Here is a 22544-nt window from a genome sequence, read left to right as displayed (position 1 = left end):
AACCACCACATGGGTCAAATCCCTAAAACGTGTCTAGTCCTTTAGATACAAAACAGCCTGGTCCTTTAAGGGGTAAATCACCAATTCTAGATGTTTGCTTGGTGAATCTAAATTTTAAGCTCCGAGTAGTTGCTACTTCTCCTTCCCCATGTCTCTCACAGAGAGATGCTATCACAAGTAACCTTTCCCATATAGTGCAGCCTGATTCTCTACCACGCTGCTTCTTAATGTGCCTTTATATGTATCTACATTAGTAGTCACCAACCTGTGGGTCTTGGTCGTTGTGGAAACACAATTTTTGACATCATGGGAGTTGTAGTTTTGCAACAGTTGGAAAGCCACAAGTCGGAAACTACTACTTATTTAATAACTGTGTACAGAATGTAGTTGATATGCAATTGGAAAGCCCAACCAGGTTTCATATCTGAAATTAAATTGCTAAAAAAATCAAGGAAAAGGGTAGTTGTTTTTAAAAAAGTGATTTGTATTGTAAAGAAAAAGATGATTGGATGAAAGCACTCATTAAAGTTAGAAGAAACTTGACTGTTCTTAACTCTGAATAGCCAACTGTACAGAGTTTACCCTCCATCTGTAGTGCTGTTGAAGCATGCATCTTTAAAGGGATATGTCTGTTTATACAATTGATTCACATAAGTGGACTTTGGCAACATTTTGGAAAAATCAATGTTGCAGCAGGATTGATTGACTGCTGGTCTAGTCCAAAGTATGTGCAGATAAAGAGGATATAAAGAAACTAAAGGCCCATTTACATGGACTGGTCTGCCAAAAGAGCATTCATTCCCACTAATTACCCTGTTGAAACGGCAATCAGCCGACAAATCATAAAACTCTCCTTTGTCATTGATCACATCTTTTATGCAGGCAGGAAAATCATTGTTTGTTGTTAGTGGAACAAATAATTATGTTAAAGGGATTCTGTCATAAGAATTTCTGTTACCAAGGTGCCACCATAGTGCTACCTGCCACATATAAGAAAGGGATATTTTTATAATAAAGAGCAGAATATTCAGCAGAAACTTGCATTTATATTCTCACACGCTGTATGCTAATTGACCCGCCTTGAGTCATGGAGACGGGCCACATGAGCCCCGAGTCACAGCTTCCAGTAATTATGCATGCCCCTCCACAGCTCTGCCACCTCCTCCCGCCGCTTGATTCATTTCCATTCAGTATTGTCAGCAGCACACTCTTTAAATTAAGCCAAATTCCTTTGCTGAGGCTCCTATATTCTCTTGCAACGCCACTAGGAAGTCCAGGCCAATACTTCCATATGCACAGTCCAATATATACTTGCTGCCACTTCTTCTTTCCTCCTGCCGCTGACATCAAGGCAAGCTGCAGAGAAGTCCCACGCTTGTGCTGTGTGGCCCTCTGCCCCAGCTGGAATCTGGCATGTGTTGTTGAGGTGTAGGGTAGAGGGCCGCACAGCGCAAGTGCTGGATTCCTCCATGACTTGCACTGACATCAGCAACAGGGGGAGGCGGCAGAGCTGGGGAGGGCGGTGTGTGTAATTTCTGGAAGCTGTGACTTGGGACTCATGTTGCCCACCTTTGAGACTTGAAACTGGTCAATAGCATAAAATGCAGGAGAATATAAAAAAAGTATGTTTCTACTGAAATTAATATTCTGGTCTTAATTAGAATGATATGTCCCGGTTCTCTTACATGTGACAGGTTGTGCTATGGTACTACCTTGGTAGCGGAAATTCTGATGACACAATCCCTTTAACCATCGTTCGTCCCCCTATGGTTTACATATTCACAATGGTTGCCGTATTTAAATAAAAGTTTAACAAGTACCAGGTGACATGCTATGTTGTGGATTGGTGCTTTTTTCGAGCAAAGCATCTGCCTGTAGTACATTTCAAACACTAAATCTAATTTCTACAAACTGTATGCAGCTCTTGTTGTGCTCAGTTAAATTGACTTCTGCTTTCCCCTTTATTTTCCATAGTTGTTGATAGACAATATTTTCAGTAGGTACAGTATTGGTTAGTATAGCTGAGAGAAGAACTTAGTTAAATCCTTGTCTTTAAACGTAGACACATTTCTAATGTGTGGGGTTTTTTTTATTTTTTTTAATCTTTTCATCATTGTTTCTTAGGAAATATAATAAGACATTCCGTTGCATGACTACAGACCATTCAAGTGGACAATTGGTGTCATAAAACATTAATGACAGAGAACAACCCCCAACTCCCTACACATTCTAATCGAATATTTTTTACTTAAAAAGAGTAACCTGTATAAAACCTAGGCACAAGCTCTTCCATACCTTCAAAAACCAAGGGATTAGTGTGCCAAACCATTGACAATGGTGTAACCAGGGAACATCCTTAAAGAGATCGAACATGTATGTTCATTATAACTTCGCTCTTCTGGATAGGCCTGTATATTATTGTATGTTGCCTGCAGACCAAGCATGCAGAAACAGAATTATCGCTAAATATTCCACTGTGTGGCATTATATTGTTTCTCCTCACATGGAGCACTTACCATGAAAAGGTAACTTTGTTCCATTACATCTCTATTGTGTGCCTTAAACATTCTCTATTATGTTCTTATTCATTTCTATACCAACAGCGATTAGTTTATCAGGGACATGGAGCCAAAGTACTATAGTTACAAGCACTAAGCAGTGCACACAATGTTAATACTACCAGTTGGTGTCATTTATTCACTTTACATTTTTTGTTTTGTTTGTGAGCATCTGTAATGGTTGTTACTCTATTTTCCATCTCGGTAAAATGTGACTTTTCTTAAGTTTTTTTTCTTTTCTGGCAGTTTTAATCAGGCTACATTTTATTACTTACAGGGAGAAACAGAAGAGGCCTCCTCACATGAATCTGAAGAGGACTAGACAGCAATCCGCATGAATTTCTACCTCAAAAAGCAGTTGGGTTTCTTAGGTTCAGATTTGGTCCCTTCAGTTTATCTGGATCTCAGAAATGAAGATTCTGCCTTGACCACTTAATTTGTACTACCACCATCTCTCCACTTCTTGCCGATGGGCAAGGAACAAAGTCACCCAACCTCTACAAGAACGGTTCAGTTCATTACTTCCTCTTTAATCCTATCACTGTCCCAGTTTTAGTGCTGAAAAAACTGCTGCAAAACGGGGATACAGATAAATGGTAACATATTTTAAAATGCTGTTTAATTCGTAACCTACTAATTAGTAGTAATTATGTGGGACAGACGTTCTTATATCAGGATTTGGTTTTTTTTCCCCACTCACTGCACTGCATAAACTTAAGGAAACTTGTAACATAAAAGTATGTTTAAAATGGGCATTGAACTGGGAAACTTGGTGGATATCCCTGTGTAGACGACACCAGCTGACATTCTGATGTGATAAACTCCCCATAGCACACCAAAGATTGGGGATTCTGCTCCCTACAACCTCAGCTACATTTGTCTTATAACAAGAGATTGCTATTTCATGCACATTTTCCATGGTTCATGACAAGATTATAGGGTAAAAACTTCATTATTCAGATGTTACGGTTTTAACTATTTATCTTTACAACTATCTTGCATTATATAGGTTTTTGTTTTTTTCAAGGTACCATGTATATTCTTACCAAAAGAAGATTTCTGCTTTTTGCCATTTTTTGCAAAAGTCGAGTGCCAGAAAAGTCCATAATATGCTTTGATTTGGAGATGTCATCCAAGGTATCCAGTGTAGTGAAGAGGGACGTATATAGGTATTTTTATACTGCACTCTGAAAGAAATTAAAAAAAACTTTAATTTGCAATACATTATAAACATTACAAGTCCAAGGTGCAAATACATGTGTTCATACCTGTTCAGGTGGATATTGGTTGCAAAGGAAATTCATATCATGCATTAAGGTCATGTATAAGTAGCAATGCAAATGGCTGCAAATTTTGGCTTTTATTTTGAAAGTGAAGGTTAAAAAAAATCTCCATTGGCCTCCACACTGCCTTTTTAAGGGTACATTTTATACCAAATGTATTGTCCACAGCTGAAAATGTGTTGCATGCACCCTTGCCGTAGATTTTGGTGCAGATTCTCTACCGGTTTCAACCCATCAATTGAAGGGGTAGAAATCTGCAACATAAATTTAACATATGTAACAAAGTAAAAGAATAATAGCACAAGGAGTATTAAAATGCAGTTACAGTAAGGCCATTCAGGAAGTTTTATCAACACTGGTGCCTGGAAAACTCGGATTGCGTTGTTTTGTTTTTCTTAAGGGTCTCTGAAAAATGAGAGCAGGAATATGATTGGCTGTTATGGGCAATGGCTCTACATTTTGCCACTGTGTTTATGCCGCTCCTTAGAACAATTGTGTAGAAAAATAACTAAATATTGTTTTTTGTTTTATACATGACCCTATTGTCTGGAGTTTTGGTAAAAACCCATATCAGTTTATGCTGTCTCCTTGCACCAAGAGTGCTTACAGTTTACAGGATATCGAAGCAATTATAAGTAACCACTACTTATCTATAAAAGTAGGACTGTACAAATTCTCATTCAGTAACATGACACACCTTAGGAGTGACAGGGACTATTTCTAGCACATGTACCGTATGTTTTCAGAATTATGCTGGTGCATCAACATAGTCACAAGAGTCCTTGCATATACACTTAGCTAATATTGTGCAGGTCTCCATTGTGCCACCAGAAGAACTCTGACTCATCAAGGCATGGACTCCACAAGATCTTAGAAAGTGTCCAAAACAGTCCTGCAAGGTGGTGTCCCCATAGATTGCGCTATTTTTTCAGTGCATCGCATCCCATAGATGTTTAACCCTTTCCTTCAATCAGAATGTCTGACAGTTTAACACTGATGTCTGAAGACATTCTGATTGAAGGCTGTACAGCTCTAATGTCGGAAGATGTCCGTCATGGTATTCTTACTGTAGATTACTGGCCACTCTGTTGTCAGGGGCCTCTCCAGTATGTCCCATACTGCAGCATTGGCTCTAGCCAGCAGATGGCGCCATTGTATAATGGCAGAAAGAGGAGGCCCCCCTAGGAAACCCTGAATCCAAAATTGGATTGCAAAGGGTTAATGTACTTGAGATATGGGGGATTTGAAGTTAACATCTTGAACTAACTCATGTTCCTCATATGATTCTTGAACAATTTTTGCAGTGTGGCAGGGTGCATTATCCTGCTGAAAAAGGCCATTGTCATTAGGGAATACAGTTGCCATAAAGGGATATACGTGGTCTTCCACAGTGTTTAGATATGGGGTACGTAACATCTGCATAAATGGCAGGACCCAATGGTTTCTTGTAGAACTTTGCTCAGACCATCTGCCTTCTTCCCATAATGTACCCTGTTGCCATCTTTTCCCCAAGTAAGTAACGCACACTCTCCGCTTTTCCACATAACGTGATCAGACCAGGCAACCACCTTTCTATGCTTCCTGGTCCAGTTTTGATGCTCTCACGTGCATTGTAGGCACTTCGAACAGTTGGTACGTGTCAACGTGGGCATTCAGACCAGTCTGTGACTGCTCAGCCAGATATGCAGCCAGCGGTGATGTTCTCATAGCTAACGTTCAGCAAATTGGACTGATCTTACAGAAGAGCCACCGTAGCACAAACAGGCTAGCCTTTTCTCCACATACATATCAATGAGCCTTGGGCGCCAATGATTCTGTGGCCAGTTCACCTGTTGTCCTTCATTGGATGGCTTTTGGTAGGTACTAACCACTTCCTACTAGGAAGACCCTGTAAGGCTTGCTTTGTGTAGATGCTTTGATCCCATCATCTAGCTTTCACAAACCTCCACTTCAAGAACTAGCTGTTCACTTGCTTCCTAATATATCCCACCTCTTGAAATGCTATCATTGTCACAAGATAATCTATGTTATTCCTTTCACATTTGGGTGGTTTTAAGTTGCAAACACACATGCAGTTTTTTGAGGCAAAGCCTGAAGTGGATCCAACAGGAAGGAGAAGTAACAGTCTTTTATATTTCCCATTCCTTTTATGTTCATTTTCGACTTTGGCTCAAAAAAACCTGCATCAAAAATTGCATGTGTGATTTCCACCCGTAAAGGAGTATTTTGGAACCCCCTTTTTTTGTTAACCTATCCTGTCATCAATAAGACTCACGGGGGTCTTGCACCCAACACCCCTGCTGATTCACAGTTTGCAGCTGCCACTGTGCATCGGAACTATTATGGTTACAAAGAGTGAATGGAACTGAACTTTCATGGCCACTGCATAATGTATAGAGCTATGCTAGTTCATGTGCACAGCAGCTCCTGCAAACAGCTCATCTGTGGGGGTGCTAGGTGTTGGACCCCTATCATTCTGATATTTATAACCTATCCTCAGGATAGGTTATCAATAAGAAAAAAAATCCCAGAATACCTCTTTAATACTGTGGCTGATCAGCATATACTACACTTATTAGTGGTTGTGGTATACTGCAATTTATGTATTGAGGACAGTACCCATGAAAAAGATACATTTATTAAAGGATTTATTAATTTATGAGTTTGGAAATTCTAGGTTTGCTTAAGGAAAGCACATACAGTTCATGTGTTTATGGTCGATTTAAATTGAAGGAATTAGAAAGTCTTATGAGATAATAGCAGATGAATGGTAAAGATGTGGTTAGTGCAATGAGGGTTTACAGAATCATTTAAGGAGTTGTACAGGATTGTGGGTGGCATTGCACTTCATCTCCGTTGGTGGCTAAGCTGCAGCGCCGCACTCAGCCTGTGGACAGGTACAGTATGGTACTGCTTTTGGAATAAAGCAGCCATGTTTCTACAATCATGTACCCTGTAATCTGATTTCAATGCACCAAAACTGCACAGAAACTGATTCAGTGTATGTATAAGGCCTTTTAGGTGACGGTATGAACCAAAAGAATTGTTACAAACCAAATAAGGGTATAATAGCAATCTGAAAATATGTAAAATATGTAAGGTTTAGATTATATAATATAATTCTTTTTAACAAGTCTTAATCACAAAATGAAATACACATCACACCTCAGCACTTGCAGTTAACGGACTGCTCCTATACAGAGCAACTATGGCAGGAAACGGCATGATAAAATCCTAGTGATGCACATTTGGCCAGTTTTATAGTTTGCTTTTACCTTAGGTTATTATCTACATCTGTGAAAGGGAACAAATCTATCTACAACTCAGTGGAACTATATCTGCCTTCATACTGAGACGAATATATGCAGGATTTTTTGGCGACTTGACAACATGCATCCTTATGGTAGATGTAAGCAGAAATAATCCTATACAGCCAATGTTTTGTACATTATTTTCAGATCAGACATTGCTTAATGAAAATCAGGGTCATATGTTTAATAGTACGTGCCTATCCCTAAAGCCCATGCCTACCAGCCGATGTTTTAATTGCCTCACTACTCATGACTACCTCTGATTTCCAAGTCCCTACAGCCTAATCATTGAATGCTGCTATACTCAGTACATTGCAGAAAACTGCAATAAAGCAGTTAGATGTCCCTGTTTTTCATTTTGTGTCTACGTATATACAATAAGGGTGCCCATACACATTAGACTGAGGCCGAATGCACACGGCAGGTCTGGATTCCGACAGCGGAATCCGGTCCGGACTCCCCGCGTACCTGTCGTCTTTCTTTTTCTGTACTGCAGATGGTACGGCCATCGCACATGCGCAGTACAGAATTCCCCACGCCGTCATTAGGCGATGACATGGGTACCCGCAGCCAATTGATATTCCAGATAGGCTGTGGGGTCTGACGGCTTTCATTAACTTCAATGGAAGCAGTCCGTGTGGTACCCACACAGAAATGGAGCATGCTGCGTTTTTTTTTTGTTTTTTTTTTTTCCCATCCGCGAGTGGAAACCGCAATTGGTTTCTGCTCGTGTGCATGAAGAATTGCGTTTCCATAGCATGCTATAGACAGTATTTTTGCGGAATCCAAAGGTGGACGCACACACTGGATTCTGGAATGCAAATCTGCCCGTGTGCATGAGGCCTAAGCTGATGCAAATAGATGCTTTCACCTAGAAAGCTCTTTTATCAGGTGAAATTTAACAACAAACGATCTTTTTAACTGGATGATAAAAAAAAAAAGTCATCTTCTATATACAAGTTGGCCACACATTAATTTTTTTGTCCAATAGTCTGACAAGAGCTTTCGTTTTCACGAACGATCCTTCAGCAATGAACAATCTATTAACACAACCTTCTCCGAAAGATCGTTTGTCCATCGCCTGGTATTAGTGAACATGTATGGCTAGTTTGAACAACCTTAATGGCCAATATGGACTTAAAGGTACATGGCTACATTTGCAAAACCAGACCATTGTTCAACCATAAACCTACTTCTGTCTAATGTGTATGGCCAACTTAAGACTGTTATGCAAGCAATACTATTGTTTCATCGTGAACATGTCGTTTCTTAGACTTCAGCTTTGTATTTAGATTTCTGTATAATGAACTGTTAACTTGAATACTGTTTACTGAATTCTTCTAGGTTTTTAAGGATAATCTTTCTGATATTACACAATGCAGAACATTCTTATCCTCATGTTGAAATATTACTGTCCATATTTGTACCTCAGTTTTATGTTGTTAAAGGAAAATGGACTGATGAAAACAGACTGTACCTCCAGATTTCCGATGGGAATAAATAAAAGTTACCATTAGATACTTTCCGCAACATTTAGGACTGCAGTTAATCCCTAACCTAAGTATTTTATAGGACATCATACTAAGTAAACACATTTTTTTGATCCATGTTTGATATTGCCTCCATCAATACTTGAGCGCTGAAAGCAATGTCCTATTCTAGCACTCATTTTTCATTTACATGGATCCCAATGCCTTTTAGTGAAAACCTTCAAAGAAACTTGAAGCTTTGTAGGCGGGAAGATGCAAGCTTGGCTTTTGCATAATGCAATCATAAGTATGTGTTTAATGTAGTGGGTTGAAATGTATTTTCATGTATTTTACACAAATGTGATTTTTATATTGTTTCATTAAGATGTATTTTAAATTCTCAAGTAGAGTTTTTATTCTCTGTTTAGCCAGTATTTACAGGTTCTTAACATTGTATTATAAACTGGGCAAGAGTGAGTTCCTCAGGGATGTCAATGCAGTTTGAGAGTGCATTTGGTAATTTTGGCAGACTGGCAACTATACTGTTTGCTACAAATCCGCTTGAGAAGGGCTTGGTTTCCAAAGTGTTCGAAATATCAGTAGAGAAAATGGCCTTTTGGGTGAAATTGTCATGTTGCTGTATTCAGATCACCTGAATCATATCCTCCTACCAAAAATTGCAATTCAATTAAATTTGATCTCAATGGCATTCTCATAAGGCTCAATTTTGCATAGCCATGTCCACCAAATCAGCCAATATGTATCATCCTGTGTCATATTCTGCTTGCACTTCTAAAATGCAATATTACCTCAAAAGACAGAGAGGAATATATACACCATTGAAGATCCTTAACCCCTTTGTGACTGCAATATGCCTTTTTACGGACCTCACTAATGGGCTTTAAACTTGCATATATATCTTAAGGCAGTGACTCGAGTGACTATTAACAGCCAGGAATTAAGAAACCTCATACCTTGACAGTTACCCCTGACATGCTACAAGCAGTAGCCACTGTAGTATGTAAGTGGATGATGGGGATAAGGCTCTTTCCGTCACTCATCGGCACCCCACAGCCAGAATCCTGACCTAGGCCTCCATGTCTGCCATGTAAATCAGCTTATTGAGCCCATTCTTCTGCAGAGTATAATAGGCTGCTGTCATAGACTTAGCAAAATCCATTACATAAGCAATGCAGTGTACCATCCTAGCAAGCTTCAGGGACTTAAAAAATAGTGTCAAAAAAGTTCAATACAGCTTAATTGAAAGGGAAAAAAAAAATTTAATAGAATAGGCATTTTTCACCACAAACTGTTTTAAAATACAAAAAAATTAAACTGCAACACATAATAGGCATTACTACATTCATAATAAGCCAGACAATTATACTATTTTATTTATCACGCATGGTGAACGTCGTAAAAAACTTTAAAAAATGTAACACTAGAATTCCTATTTTTTCTTTGGTTAACCTCCCAAGAACGTTATAAAAAGCAATCCAAAAGTCCTATGAACCTATAGAGCTCTGTTGCCAGAAAAATAAAAATGGCATTGATCTTAGACTGCTGCGATGCTGATTAATTGTTTTTTCTTTTAAACGTGTTTTAATTGTGGAAAAGTAGAAGAAAAAATAAAATCTACATAAACCTATCATTGCAGTACTCCTACTGATCCATATAAGTAAGTGATCATGTTATTTTTACCAAATAGTGAGTGGTGTAAAAACAAAACTCAAAAACCGTGGTAGAATTTCTGAATGTTTTTTCCATTCTCACCCCCCTCCCCCATAATGTAATGAAAGTTATACAACACATTATATGTACCATAAAGTGGTGGCAACAAGTTGTAGCTCTTGCAATGATGAAAATCGCTTGCTCCTTAAGGCACGAAATAGGCTGGTCAAAAAGGGTTAAGGCAGAGTGACTGCATTTACATAGCATGTGGACCTTTTGTTGTGCACACTTTGTCCTTTACTACATGAAGGCATGGTATAGTATGTTTGTCAGAGGGATACATAGCGAGTGGCCTGTCTATATATTGCATGAGAATATGACACAGAGTTGATGCCAACAGGAACACACTTGGGAGATTAATGAAAATTGCCTAACAGAAAGTCCTCTCTCTTGTCCATAGTGACTTTCATTTTTCAAAAGCATAATAAATGAAATCTGCATTTTATTTGGTTCTTTTGGGCAACAAAGACAGTTTTTCCGTGGGCTTCATTCACAAAGATTCACAACCCTGTTTGAGGGTTGCATCCCACGGCTCCATCTGGATACCAAAAAATGGCATCCAGACATAACCTTGGATGGGCCTATAGATCACTGTTAGTAAAGCGGATACCATAGCTGCGAGCTTTGGTCTCAGTTTTCACAGGTTTCTATTTGATTCTGGAGTTTTAGCTAGAGAGAATGATATTGTTGACTTGCAATTCTGTGTGGGTAAAATGCCAGAATCAGCTGGAAACCTGCTAAAATAGAGATATGTTTTACTGATGGCAGTCTATGGTTCCATTCAGGGTTCCGTCTTGACACTGCAATATTTACACAAATCCCAGAATCAGCCACTCCTGAGTGTTGCAAGTGGCTGCAAAAGGACACACATTCGTTTTCTAATTGAAATTACATAATCTTGGCCCATAACGACTTTAAAATGGAAAGTTCTATTTACTTTCCATTGTTTCATTGTGGTATAACCTCATGTGATCCATCAAAAAGTTGGGTAAAAAAAAAAACAACTTTCTCCAATCTGCAATTTGGTGTTCCTTGTGAAAGAAAAGCTAAAATATCACCTTTTGATCGAAGAAACTTCAAGCCAGTTTGATATGAATGCTAGTGATCCTTTGCATAGGAGATCCTGGCCGTTGTGTGCTGCTTACTGATAAAACATCAGGTACTGAGGAGCTCATATCTCTATAGCACCAGCTGTGTTTTCTCTGTTTTTAGTACAATCAGATAAAGACATTACTACCTCTTAGGGCTTACTATACCTCATTTTTCAGACTGAACAAAAGCAGTTGGTGGCCACCCAAACAGAAAGAACATTATAAATTTTTATACATATAGTTTATTTTTGTGGGAGATAAATTTTATAAGACTGTTCTTTGCTGTTCTTGGTCACCGGTATACAAGACTGGACATTTTACTTTTCATTTCTTCCTTAAACATTATTTTGATGGCGGAAGCAAACAAAAGTATCAAAATGCTTCACCGATATCTGCTTTTATTCTTATTCTCTGAGCGTCCTCTAACCTTTGCCTTGCTCTTTGCATAAACCTCATGCCTGTGATTGTACTTCAAATTGCTTGCTTGTTGAACATATTTCTTTAATGTCTGTTTAGCACAATAAATATAATAGCCTCTGATATCCTTATGTTGTCGGTGACTTTTTTTAAGCAAATGGTCAATGCAGTGGCATAGCTATAAGGGTCGCAGTTCCAACCATTCATAAAGGACCTTTTACCATTGTGGCGGCCAGAGCTGCCATCAGCAGGCCCACCACCCCCATGCTGCAGCTGTGTCTAAAGTGAATTTTATTCTAGAGTTATCGAGCAACTCTAGCCACATAGAAAATACTATCTCACTCCGTCCATCATTCATTCTGTCCATCTGTCACTGACTGTCCCTTACTCGATTCCGCAGTACTTTACTCACATGTCATACAGTTTTGGTTTTTTTTGGAAAGTATCCAAATTTTAGTATCGACATAACAATAATAACCCGTCCAGTGGATGTCATATTATTTTTAAAAAACTGTCAGAATTGCTGGTTTTCTCAATCCCCCGTCCTGAGCAATGGAATAAAAAGTAGTACAAATGTTGTATGTACTAATGAAGATTACAGCTTGACCCACAAAAAACAAGCTCCCTCACAACAGTATCAGTGGGGGGAAAAAAATTAAATATAGATATATAATTTGATTTCGCTGTAATAGCTACCCACAAAAACAGAATGAACTTAATATTTCACTTATACTGCACAGTCAGTGCCATAAGAACAAAACCAATATACGTTTTTTAAAACTTTTTTCCCCCTACAAAACAAGGAATACGAGTGCAGAGATATAATATAATATACAAGCCATATAATAAATTGAATGCATTTTTTATCCTGCATGGTAAACATTGTATTTAACAAAAAAAAGTATGTTTTAGTTCATTCTACCTCTCAAAAGATGGCAATACGTGATCAAAAAAGTTGTATGTACACCAAAATCTACAGCTTGTTTTTGCAAAAACATCAATGGAGAAGTACAGTTATGGGTCTTTGAATGTAGCAATACCAAAAAGAAATTATTTCCCAAAAGGGTTTATATTGTGGAAAAACCTTAAATATAATTTTAGTATTGTCATAATCGTAACGACATGCAGAAAAAACATTAAGCCCTTATTACTTCATGGTGAATGCCATTATTAAATAAATGGCAAAATTGCTGTTTTTTTAGCCTGTCCCCCCAAAAAAAAAATTGAATAAAAGTTAAACAATGCCTTATATGTATCCTTGGATGGTACCAATAAAAACTGCAACTTGCCACACAACTAACAGCCGTTCTATGTTGATGGAAAAATAAAGTTACAACTTTTGAAAAGCAGATTAAAAAAAAACATAAACTGTGTCCTTAATTAGACTGCATCATTTATGGATTAAAGAGAATATCTCAAGGTAGATTTTTTTTTTTTTTGTATGCCATTTCTAAATTCCCTACAAAAATAAAATTAAGTGCTTTATGCTGATCCACCTCACAACAACCAGAGTAAAATCCAGTGTAGTCAGTTGGTATTAACTGGGAATTCAGTTTTGTAAATCGCAGCATTATGGGTAAATTTAAATCAATTTTCCCACCAAATACATTTGTCTACCCACGGGTTAGGTGATAAATGTATGATTGCTAGAGTATCCATCGCAGCGACCCTCACAATGATTGGGACAGCAGCATACTACTTGAAACCAAGATGCAGAGGTATTTAGGTCACAGCTCCTCTCTTTTCCTTGCACTAATCATATATTTACCAGCAGCCACTGGTAAATATATGTGCCTTCCATGTCAGAAGTTTGAACATCCGTATAGGAGCAGTAACAGGTAAGTGGTAATGATACTCTATGTAGCGGGCCTGTGTGCCTGGCACATTTTTTGTTCAAGCTGTATGTGTTCTATTTTAAACTTAGTTAGTGAAGGCTTGCTGGTGCGCTCGGACACTAGGTTAAGATCATCATGTAAACTCACCCGGATGGGAGGGAGATCCGCTGCGGGTCAATAACTCTCTTCCCTCTGAATATCCAGGAACGCTTTGTATATGGAATCACGTTGGGTCCACGTCCAGAGGATGATTTCAAAGGTTCCACTTTGTTGGAGACCTATTGTTTACAATAAAGAGACCAGTGATGTAAAATGCCAGAGGGCATGCAGTTATAGGAGAATGCTTGTTCATGTTGGTGGTACCACTGGCCCCATGGTCCCTGTCGTGGCGTGTGCGGCTTGAGGAATCTTTGAAATCATCCTCTGTACTTGGACCCAGCGTGATTCCATATACAAAGCGTTCCTGGATATTCAGAGGGGAGAGAGTTATTGGCCCACAGCTGATCTCCCTCCCATCTACCCGGTGAGTTTACATGATCTTCTTGACCTAGTGTCCGAGCGCACCAGCAAGCCTTCACCAACTGTCTTTCACCCCCACTGTCTTTGATGGGGGAGTATATCTTTTACTTTGCATGTGGCTCTCTACTGTAGTGGACTGTGTGAAGATCTGGAAGAACCCCCCCCCCCCCCCCTCCCGGGAACTCTGTATTTAAGCGCTGCGGAATAAGTTGGCGCTATACAAATAAAGATTATCATAATTATTTCTGTGGTTCTGAGGCGCTGTCCTTTACATATTGCTTGATATTTCAAACTTAAAGGGGTGATCTAGGCAAAACATGCAGAGCTCTTTGAGTCCTTGTGTAATGCTCTGCCCCCTCAGGCTTTCCATTAGGCATAATACAGAGCCCAATCTTTTACCAAGATTGTGTTTTTAAAAAGAATGTCGTGCCTACAAAACCTGAAAGTACAGAACTGAGTGGATGAGGTGGAGAGGTTGCCATACATATAACACAGCTGTCACGTCTGTGCAGCACAAGAGCACCACGCCTCAGCATGGACGCAGGTCAGCGTTCACGCAGAAGCACACACAATACAATGATAACACAAACTACACCACTCCAGGCAAAGGTAGATGGAAAAAACTGTCCCTTACAACTCAGGGTTATGAAGGCCCCTGCCTAAGAGCGGGGTAGGCGTCCTGGTAAGGACTGCCCCACTGTCTTCACCCAGGACCTAACTATCCCTGATAAGGTACCTGGACCAATGCACAAAACACTACAGAAAAACTGTTAAGACTAACCAAAAGCAAAAGGAATGATGACCAGTACTTAACTGAATGTAAAAACTTTCACCTAGGATAGTCTCCAACCTGCTCCAGCTATTTCTCTAACTCAACTGAACCAACAGTAAAGGAGAAAGGGTGAGGTAGGAATATAAAGGCTTCCACATCTGCTGATAGGTAGCACAGAAGGAACCATACCCAAACCCTTTACCACAGGTATGACTCTCAGATAGCATACAAGTATGCAGCATCGAGGTAAATAACACCCCCACACAATGTTTAACCTGTGTCCTGCATAGTGGCAGGATGACAGGTCTGTTCTTGCATCATGAATACCATGCCATCGCAACCAACGAGCCATGACGGCAGCGCTTTCCTTTTGTAGTTTATAGGAGTTGTGAAAAGCTCCACTCATTAAAGAAAACATTATGCATGTGCAGCCATAATCTCTTCTCTCTTGCGCTGAACAAGAGATGTAGAGGATTACCTTTCTCCTGAGACGTGGGAGGCCTAGATGTGAAACCCTTAACTATTACCAGATATATATCAAATACTGTTAAGATTTATTGTGGTCCTTTGGGGGGGGGGGGGGGCTACAATCTGACAATGTGGCTCTCAGACCACAACAGGTTGCTTACTCCTGCCCTACTTTTCTGTGGTTACCTTCTGTCTTTTTGTACTTCAACTCAATATCCAAAACAATGACTATAGGTTTACCGTCTTTTGTAGAGGTGAGCGAACTGAACCTGGCAAACCAAGATTCGTGTTGAATTTTACTTTGTTAGATTCTATGCAAACGCGAACCCTGCGCATGTTGTCTCAGCAGAACCAACTAAGATGGTGACTGCTACATGGCAGATTGTTCATGCAATGTGTTGTGTGCCTTCTAATCCCACGCAGCCTGTTCCTGTGCAATTTATTGTGAAGTCGGAGAGCAGATTTTCCATTAATATTTTCTCTTCAAAGCTGTGTGAGCCACTTGTGCAGTTACAATCAGTTCATGCAGTGTGCTTTATAATTTGCACACAGTCTATTCTTGCACAATTTATTACTGGAGTGGGTTAGTAATTTTTTACTTTTTTTTGTTTGTTTTTTCTCTTCAAAGCTGAATTGATAATTACAGTCATCTCAGTACTCTACATCTCTTACTTTAATCCAGGATTCAATTGATTCTTACTCCTCTACAGTTACTTGTCACTCTAATAGAGGCATTAACCTTTCTCTTCCATCACTTGTCTTCACTGCCCCGTATTGGGTGCCACGTTTTCTCGTCTAAGGGATAGTATCCTGGGTGCCAAGTATGAGGAAGATACTAAACAACAACATGTTAGTGATGATGAGCAGTTTTGTGAGGACAGTCAGTGGCCGAGACACATACCTGTGGTAGTGTTTGTGGCAGTGAAGATGGATATGATGAGGGAGGCAAGGAGCCCATGAGACGGAACAGACTGAGAGAAGGGGCGGGATGATGACTATTATGATGTGATCTTGGACAAGATGTGGGAACAAGCTGACAAGGAAGTGAAGACGTCGTCTGAGGAGTGGGGTTGTGGCAGCACTGGCAGTGATAAAGGTCACAACATCTGCAAAACATCTCATGGGTTGGCCTGCTGGTATGAACACCTTGGGAGCCGGTGAGGGCAACACTGCTGCTACCAGTGTAGGCTCCATAAGAAAGCCTGCTAGAGGAGGTGTAAGCGCAGGTGCTGGTAGTAATACAAGCTCTTTATAGTACTTTGCCATGAGGCAAGTCTTCTGTAGCTTCCTTGAGGAATGAAACATGGCACTGTGTCAGATCTGCAAGCAGAAAGTAAGGTCTGGCCAGGGCACAAATGTAGGAACTACAGCTCTATGTAACCATATGGATTGGCATCACATGGGACAATTAAATTTTCATACAACACAACCTTGTTGCTGCTGCACATCCCCATCATCTGGCTAGTAGCCAGGCTTCATCCACAGGCAGTACAGTCTCATTGTTGTCACCATCAGTATCATCTACTGCTCCTCCTCTTCTGTCCTATCAGTTATCCATAACAGAATCTATAGCCAGCAAATAACAGTATGCGCCCAGTCATACAGTTGTCATGCAGCTGAACTCGCACCCGGCCAAATTGTTTATGGTGCAATTGCTGCCGTACCACCTTGTTGAGTCTACCGCCTTTAGGCAACTGATGGGGTGCGTTCAGCCTAGATGGTGAATACCTACTCACCATTATTTCTCTAAGAAATATCCTATCCCTGTCTTGCACAATCACATGAAGGAGAGGGTGGGCTAGTCCTTGCGATGGCTGGTGTGTAGTAGTAGTAGTAGTAATAATAATAATAATCTTTATTTGTATAGCGGCAACTTATTCCGCAGCGCTTATAGTGTGTAGTGAGGTGCACACCATCTATCCACATGTGAAGCATCAACTATGGCTAGGGACACTACATGCGTTTCATGGCCCACTGGGTCAATATTTTGCAGTACGATTCACCATTGTAACAAGTTCACTTATAACTGACAACTCCATGATTGTGATGGTGTGGTTCAACTTTTGACACCAGGCGTCTATCCTCCTCCTTTACCACATTGTCCGCAACAAACATAGCTTGCACTCCTCCCTCCTTTTCATAGGTACACTGCATTACACCTGCTGAGCCAGAAAAGCCACACAGGCCAAGAGCTGCTTCTCTGCATGAAAGAGGCAAGCTCACATGGGCTGTTTCCTTGCAAACTCACTCTGGGCAATGCAGTCACTGATAATGGGAAGAACATTGTCGCTGCACAGCGTCTAGGTCACATGACAAACTACTCCATGCATGGCACATGTGATCAATCTGGTCGTAACATCAGAAACACATGCTGGTTTGTGTTGTGTGCTTGCCATGTCGGGGAGAGTTTGTGTTCGCTTTAGCCGTTCCTATGCTTTTAAGCATGCCTTCCTCGATCTGCAGCAACAGAATGGTCTCCTTGAATACTGCGAAGATATTCAATGTTCCAATGCACTGGAATCCCATCTTATACATTTTGGGCAGCTTGTATGAACAGCAGAAAGCCGGGAATGATTTTGCCATGCACTAGACGGGCAGCTTTTCTATCCAGTGTGATTTTCAGCTCAGGCATTGGCAGCTGATCAGAGACCCTTATCGTGTGCTAAGGCCTTTTGAAGAGACTACAAGATGTGCCTTGAGGGACAAGCCAAATTAACAATGTCATATTGCTGATCTTCATTCTGTAGCAAACAGAGTGATGGTTCATCAAGGGGTGGAGGAAGGATAACATGCGTCTCGCAGCAGCACTATTGTTGAGGATGAGGGGGATTTGGAGATAGACTTCTCACAAGAACAGACAGCAGACGAGGCAGACACTCAATATGATGGCGATGATGATGATTAACATCCATGGCAGGGTGGGGCGGAGCTGGAACCAACTAGGCCTTCAGAAACGCCGTTTACCCATAGTGTTGCATGTTGCTGTAACTTTGACATTAATTTCACCTTAAAAACAGCTCAGAAGTACTTGGTTTCACTCCTGGGTGACCTGAGAGTGTCATATAGGGCTTTTATAGCTCTTAAACAGTGTTATACACAAGCTTTAGGTTTTTTTTATCAACTTCTGGTTTGATTCAAACTAATTAGGACTGAACTTAGCTTTCTGACGAAAATCGAACAAACCAAACTTTTGAAAAGTTCACTTATCTCTAGTTTTTTGATAACACTATGGGAGAACATCATAATATTATTGCTAATCTCATACTCCTACCAGTAGTTCAAAATCTTTGGTTACAGCAAGGAAGATTCCATTGCAGGTACCCAAGAAAGGTCCACAGAAATCTGGATCCACAAAAATGTAACTCTCAACTACGAGGTGTTTCCATTTCCTGACTGTTCTCCATGTGGGATGGCCACTAAAAGATTAATCCAAACATTAAAAAGAACCTGTACTTTCAGTCTGCAGCGCTCGTTCTCTGTTGGCCATTTTCAGTTACTTCCAGCAGCTGAAGAGGGCCCCTACACAGCTCTAGGGCTTCCAGGAGGAGCCGAAAACTGTCAACAGAGCATGAGCGCTGCAGACTGAAAGTACAGGTACTCTTTAAGGACTCCTGCTACATTCGGCCATGATGTGGTGATTATGCTATTCCATTATTTAGAACTTTGAATATTTTTTGGTACAAAGGAATTCATCACTCATCCCCCCCTTCCCCGCAGCCAGTTTTGGTCCTAGTGATGGTTTTCATACTTTGGTCATGTCATACGAGCCAATTCTCTGGAAACAACTCATACCATACAAAATAGATAATAAATAACATTTACCATATGTCCACTTTGTTAGTGTCAGGTTTTAAATGTCCTATCTTTTTCAGGGTGTTACAAAACTTATAACAGCGTTTTTCTAAATTTGAAGAACATTTCTAAAATCTATATTTTTAGGGACCAATTCAGTTTTGAAATGACTTTGAGAGGCCCATATGTTAGAACCCCCCCATAAATTACCTCATTTTGAAAATTGCACCCCTCAAAGATTTCAAACAGCATTCACAGTCTATTAATTATTCAGGACTTATTCACAAGGGTGTTTTTCACATTCGTGTACTGTTTATATTTGCAACTGCACACAGACAGCCAATGAGGCTGTACAGATATGCGTTCTTTTGCACAGACTGTAAAACAAGAAAAAGGACATTACTAACTTAAAGGTGTACTACCCTAGTGCACTACCTAGGTAAATAAGAAATCCTAACTCCTATTATATTCTAAACATTTTTTACAGTTTTAGGGAAAAAATGAACACATGTCGATCAGTTATTTACTTGACTGATCAGCGATTAGCAGTCACAGGACAGACACATGTACATGGCGCACGTGGAAAAATGAAAATAAAAATCCGCAATTCCCAGCACACTACACAACACAGATCAATACCCAGCTTCTCTAAACGCAATTCCTAATTGGAATGGCATATGGGGAAGATTCCAGAGGTTTCCAATACCAATAATTGGTCGGTCTGTACAGATTGGCCAATCACAGCAATGAGTGGATGTGGCACTACTGCCATCATCATACTTGCATGCTGTGCTGATTTGGTGCTGCCATGTATAGCATCGATCAACATAGTTTACTGTCCCCTGTGGCACATGCATTGGTTTAAATGTCACCGAGAGCCATGATTGGCCTGTTAGAATTGACTGACAAAGCACAGTAAGCACTGCTGCAGGGGTTAATATCTCTTACAACGAGTATATGCCAAAACACAAGTATTCAATAATATCCAAAAAGGTTGCTAGAAATACAAAATTCATATAATGAATTTTAAAATAGGGCAACCATACACATAAAAAGCGGGGACAAGCCATATAAGTCCATAAAAGATCATGTATAATAGTGCCAATGCCGCAGTATTCAAAGGTATGTGGTGTGAAATCCTAAAGTACAAGTACATCAAATAACCAAATAAAAGCTGACATACTAAAAATATCCTAAAATACAAATGAATACAGACCAAATAGAATGCCCTGCTGTCTTGACACTTGTTATATCACCAGTTCTTCAGGGGAGTGGGGGGGGGGGATACAATCAGTGTATACAAATAATGTACAATATCACATTGTTTTACATTCTCTCTCAATATAATACAGGGAACATGTCTATATCTCTAGTAGGACCTTTCATGCCTAACAAATGAACATATTAACATATTTCAAATCAAGCCTTTTGCACCTATTTGCATTGTGTCCTGGGCAGGTGCCTAACTTGTCCATCCTTTATCCCAACTCTACCTTATTAAGACTTTTTTTTTTTTTTTTAACTCCAAGAGTCTGGTTCTCCTCCTAAATACAAGCCATATGTTCAGTGTTTTTGTAATGTGTCTCCCACTTCATCACCAAGAGTATGTTCATACTTGAAAACTTTCCCACAGATAATAGATGGGTGAGTTGAATAGAATCCCTTATACTGCAGCACCCTGGAGAATGTGCATGTTTGGTTTCTTCTTCCCTTCCTAATTTCAAAAGGAATGGAATGCATTGGAGAGCGATGTGTTCTTCCTCACCCCATCATTTAGGATTTTAGGGAGTGGAAGATTTCAATTACCCTTGTGCTCAAGTAATACTGTCATGAACATAACTATGGTAAGTGCTCCCTTGTAGAACATCTTCATGTTTTAAGCCAAGTGTTATGTCTTGAAAAGTATTTTGTTCTATAAAATATTGTACTGTATCATTCACACATCATTATTTCTAAGTATTTTGACATGAAAAGATGTGAACATATCATTTTTCTGAAGTTTGGTTCAACTTCCCCAAAACTATAATCCCCTATATAAAACCAAGAGTCATCATTCATAGTAATATCCTGTGTATTTCTCCCCAATGCTCCTTTGGGATATAACATTTAAAAAGAAATATTCACTGTAAAATAAGCAAAATACTAATGCATGTGTAAATATTCCAAATGAATCGACCAAGCGTTCCACTGCAACTAGTGTCAACAAGATATCGGTTCTGACAGTTCCGCACTAATACCAGACTCCTGAGATGTGACCTCACCATACAATGTTCATGGAAGCCAGGAAACAACATGCTAGGCTTTGAACAGTATGATGTGTTGAATCCTGGTAGAGTTTTCACTCACAGGACTGCCATGCAATGGTTGCTTTACAAAGGGTCATGGATTTTCTGTGGATCTAGACCAAAATCTGCAGCAGATTTTTCTGCTTTGGAAATTAATGGAAAAATTGTTTAAAAAAAATGTGAAATTCATAAATATGGTATTTGGGTCAAACACCATATTTTTCCATGTTTTTTCACCAGCAAACTGGTATACATATGTTGAAACATCTGAATGTTTTCGAAGACGAAGGTTTATACCATTACCAGAGACATAACTTGAAGCTCCCGAGCCCCGATGCAAAACCTGTAACAGGGCCCCCAACTATAATGCTTTACTCATAGTACTGGGTTCCCTATATGGAGAAGAGAGGCCTTATGGGCCCCCTAAGGCTCCTGGGCCTGGGTGCAACCGCATCCCCTGCATCCTCTATAGTTACACCCCTGACCATTACACATATATCTTGTTACAAGTCATTTATATGCCTCGCGGATGAGCATAAGTGTTAATTTACCGGAGGAATTCGTCCTTGCTGTAATCCAAGCAAGAGGGATCCCACTCACTCATCTTGTTTGTTTGACAAACCTCTTTGCCATACCTTGCGATAACATACATAATGTTCATGTGATAGGAATGTATAGTTAATTATGGTTGCATTAACCCCTTACATACTGCATGTTCTTGTGCTGAGAAAAATGTTAGACAAATTGTGTAAATTATCCCCAAATATTGTCTGCACACAAATCACTTGCAGTTTAAGTTATAAAGAAAATTCACTTTTGACCTTCATGTCAGAAATAAGAATTTCAAGAAGAAAGATGAATTAAAAAGCTGAGTTTGAATGTATTCCAGGAGGAACTACATGAGACACTGACTTCCCTGTTAAGTTTTCCATGAGATGCCTATCTGTGCAGTGATGCTTGTCCAGTGGTAGTAAATCTTGTACAATATGAATAACTATACAACAAAAAAAATG

At 39.7% G+C, this 22544-nt stretch overlaps 1 protein-coding gene across 1 annotated transcript in view; it reads left to right on the top strand.

Annotated features, from left to right (window-relative positions):
- Positions 1 to 3654, top strand: part of HMGA2 (high mobility group AT-hook 2) — a 103344-nt gene extending 99690 nt beyond the window's left edge. Inside the window, exon 5 of the mRNA XM_066591570.1 lies at positions 2836 to 3654. Within this exon, the coding sequence (XP_066447667.1) occupies positions 2836 to 2880 (45 nt within the window). The 3' untranslated portion in view covers positions 2881 to 3654. The remainder of the gene's footprint in view (positions 1 to 2835) is intronic.
- Positions 3655 to 22544: the final 18890 nt, after the last annotated feature.

Source organism: Eleutherodactylus coqui, chromosome 2 (assembly GCF_035609145.1).
Source record: "Eleutherodactylus coqui strain aEleCoq1 chromosome 2, aEleCoq1.hap1, whole genome shotgun sequence".
In the NCBI taxonomy this organism is placed as follows: Eukaryota; Metazoa; Chordata; class Amphibia; order Anura; family Eleutherodactylidae; genus Eleutherodactylus; species Eleutherodactylus coqui.
The sequence above is the reverse complement of the archived record's forward strand: the minus strand, read 5'-3'. Positions and strand labels throughout refer to the sequence as shown.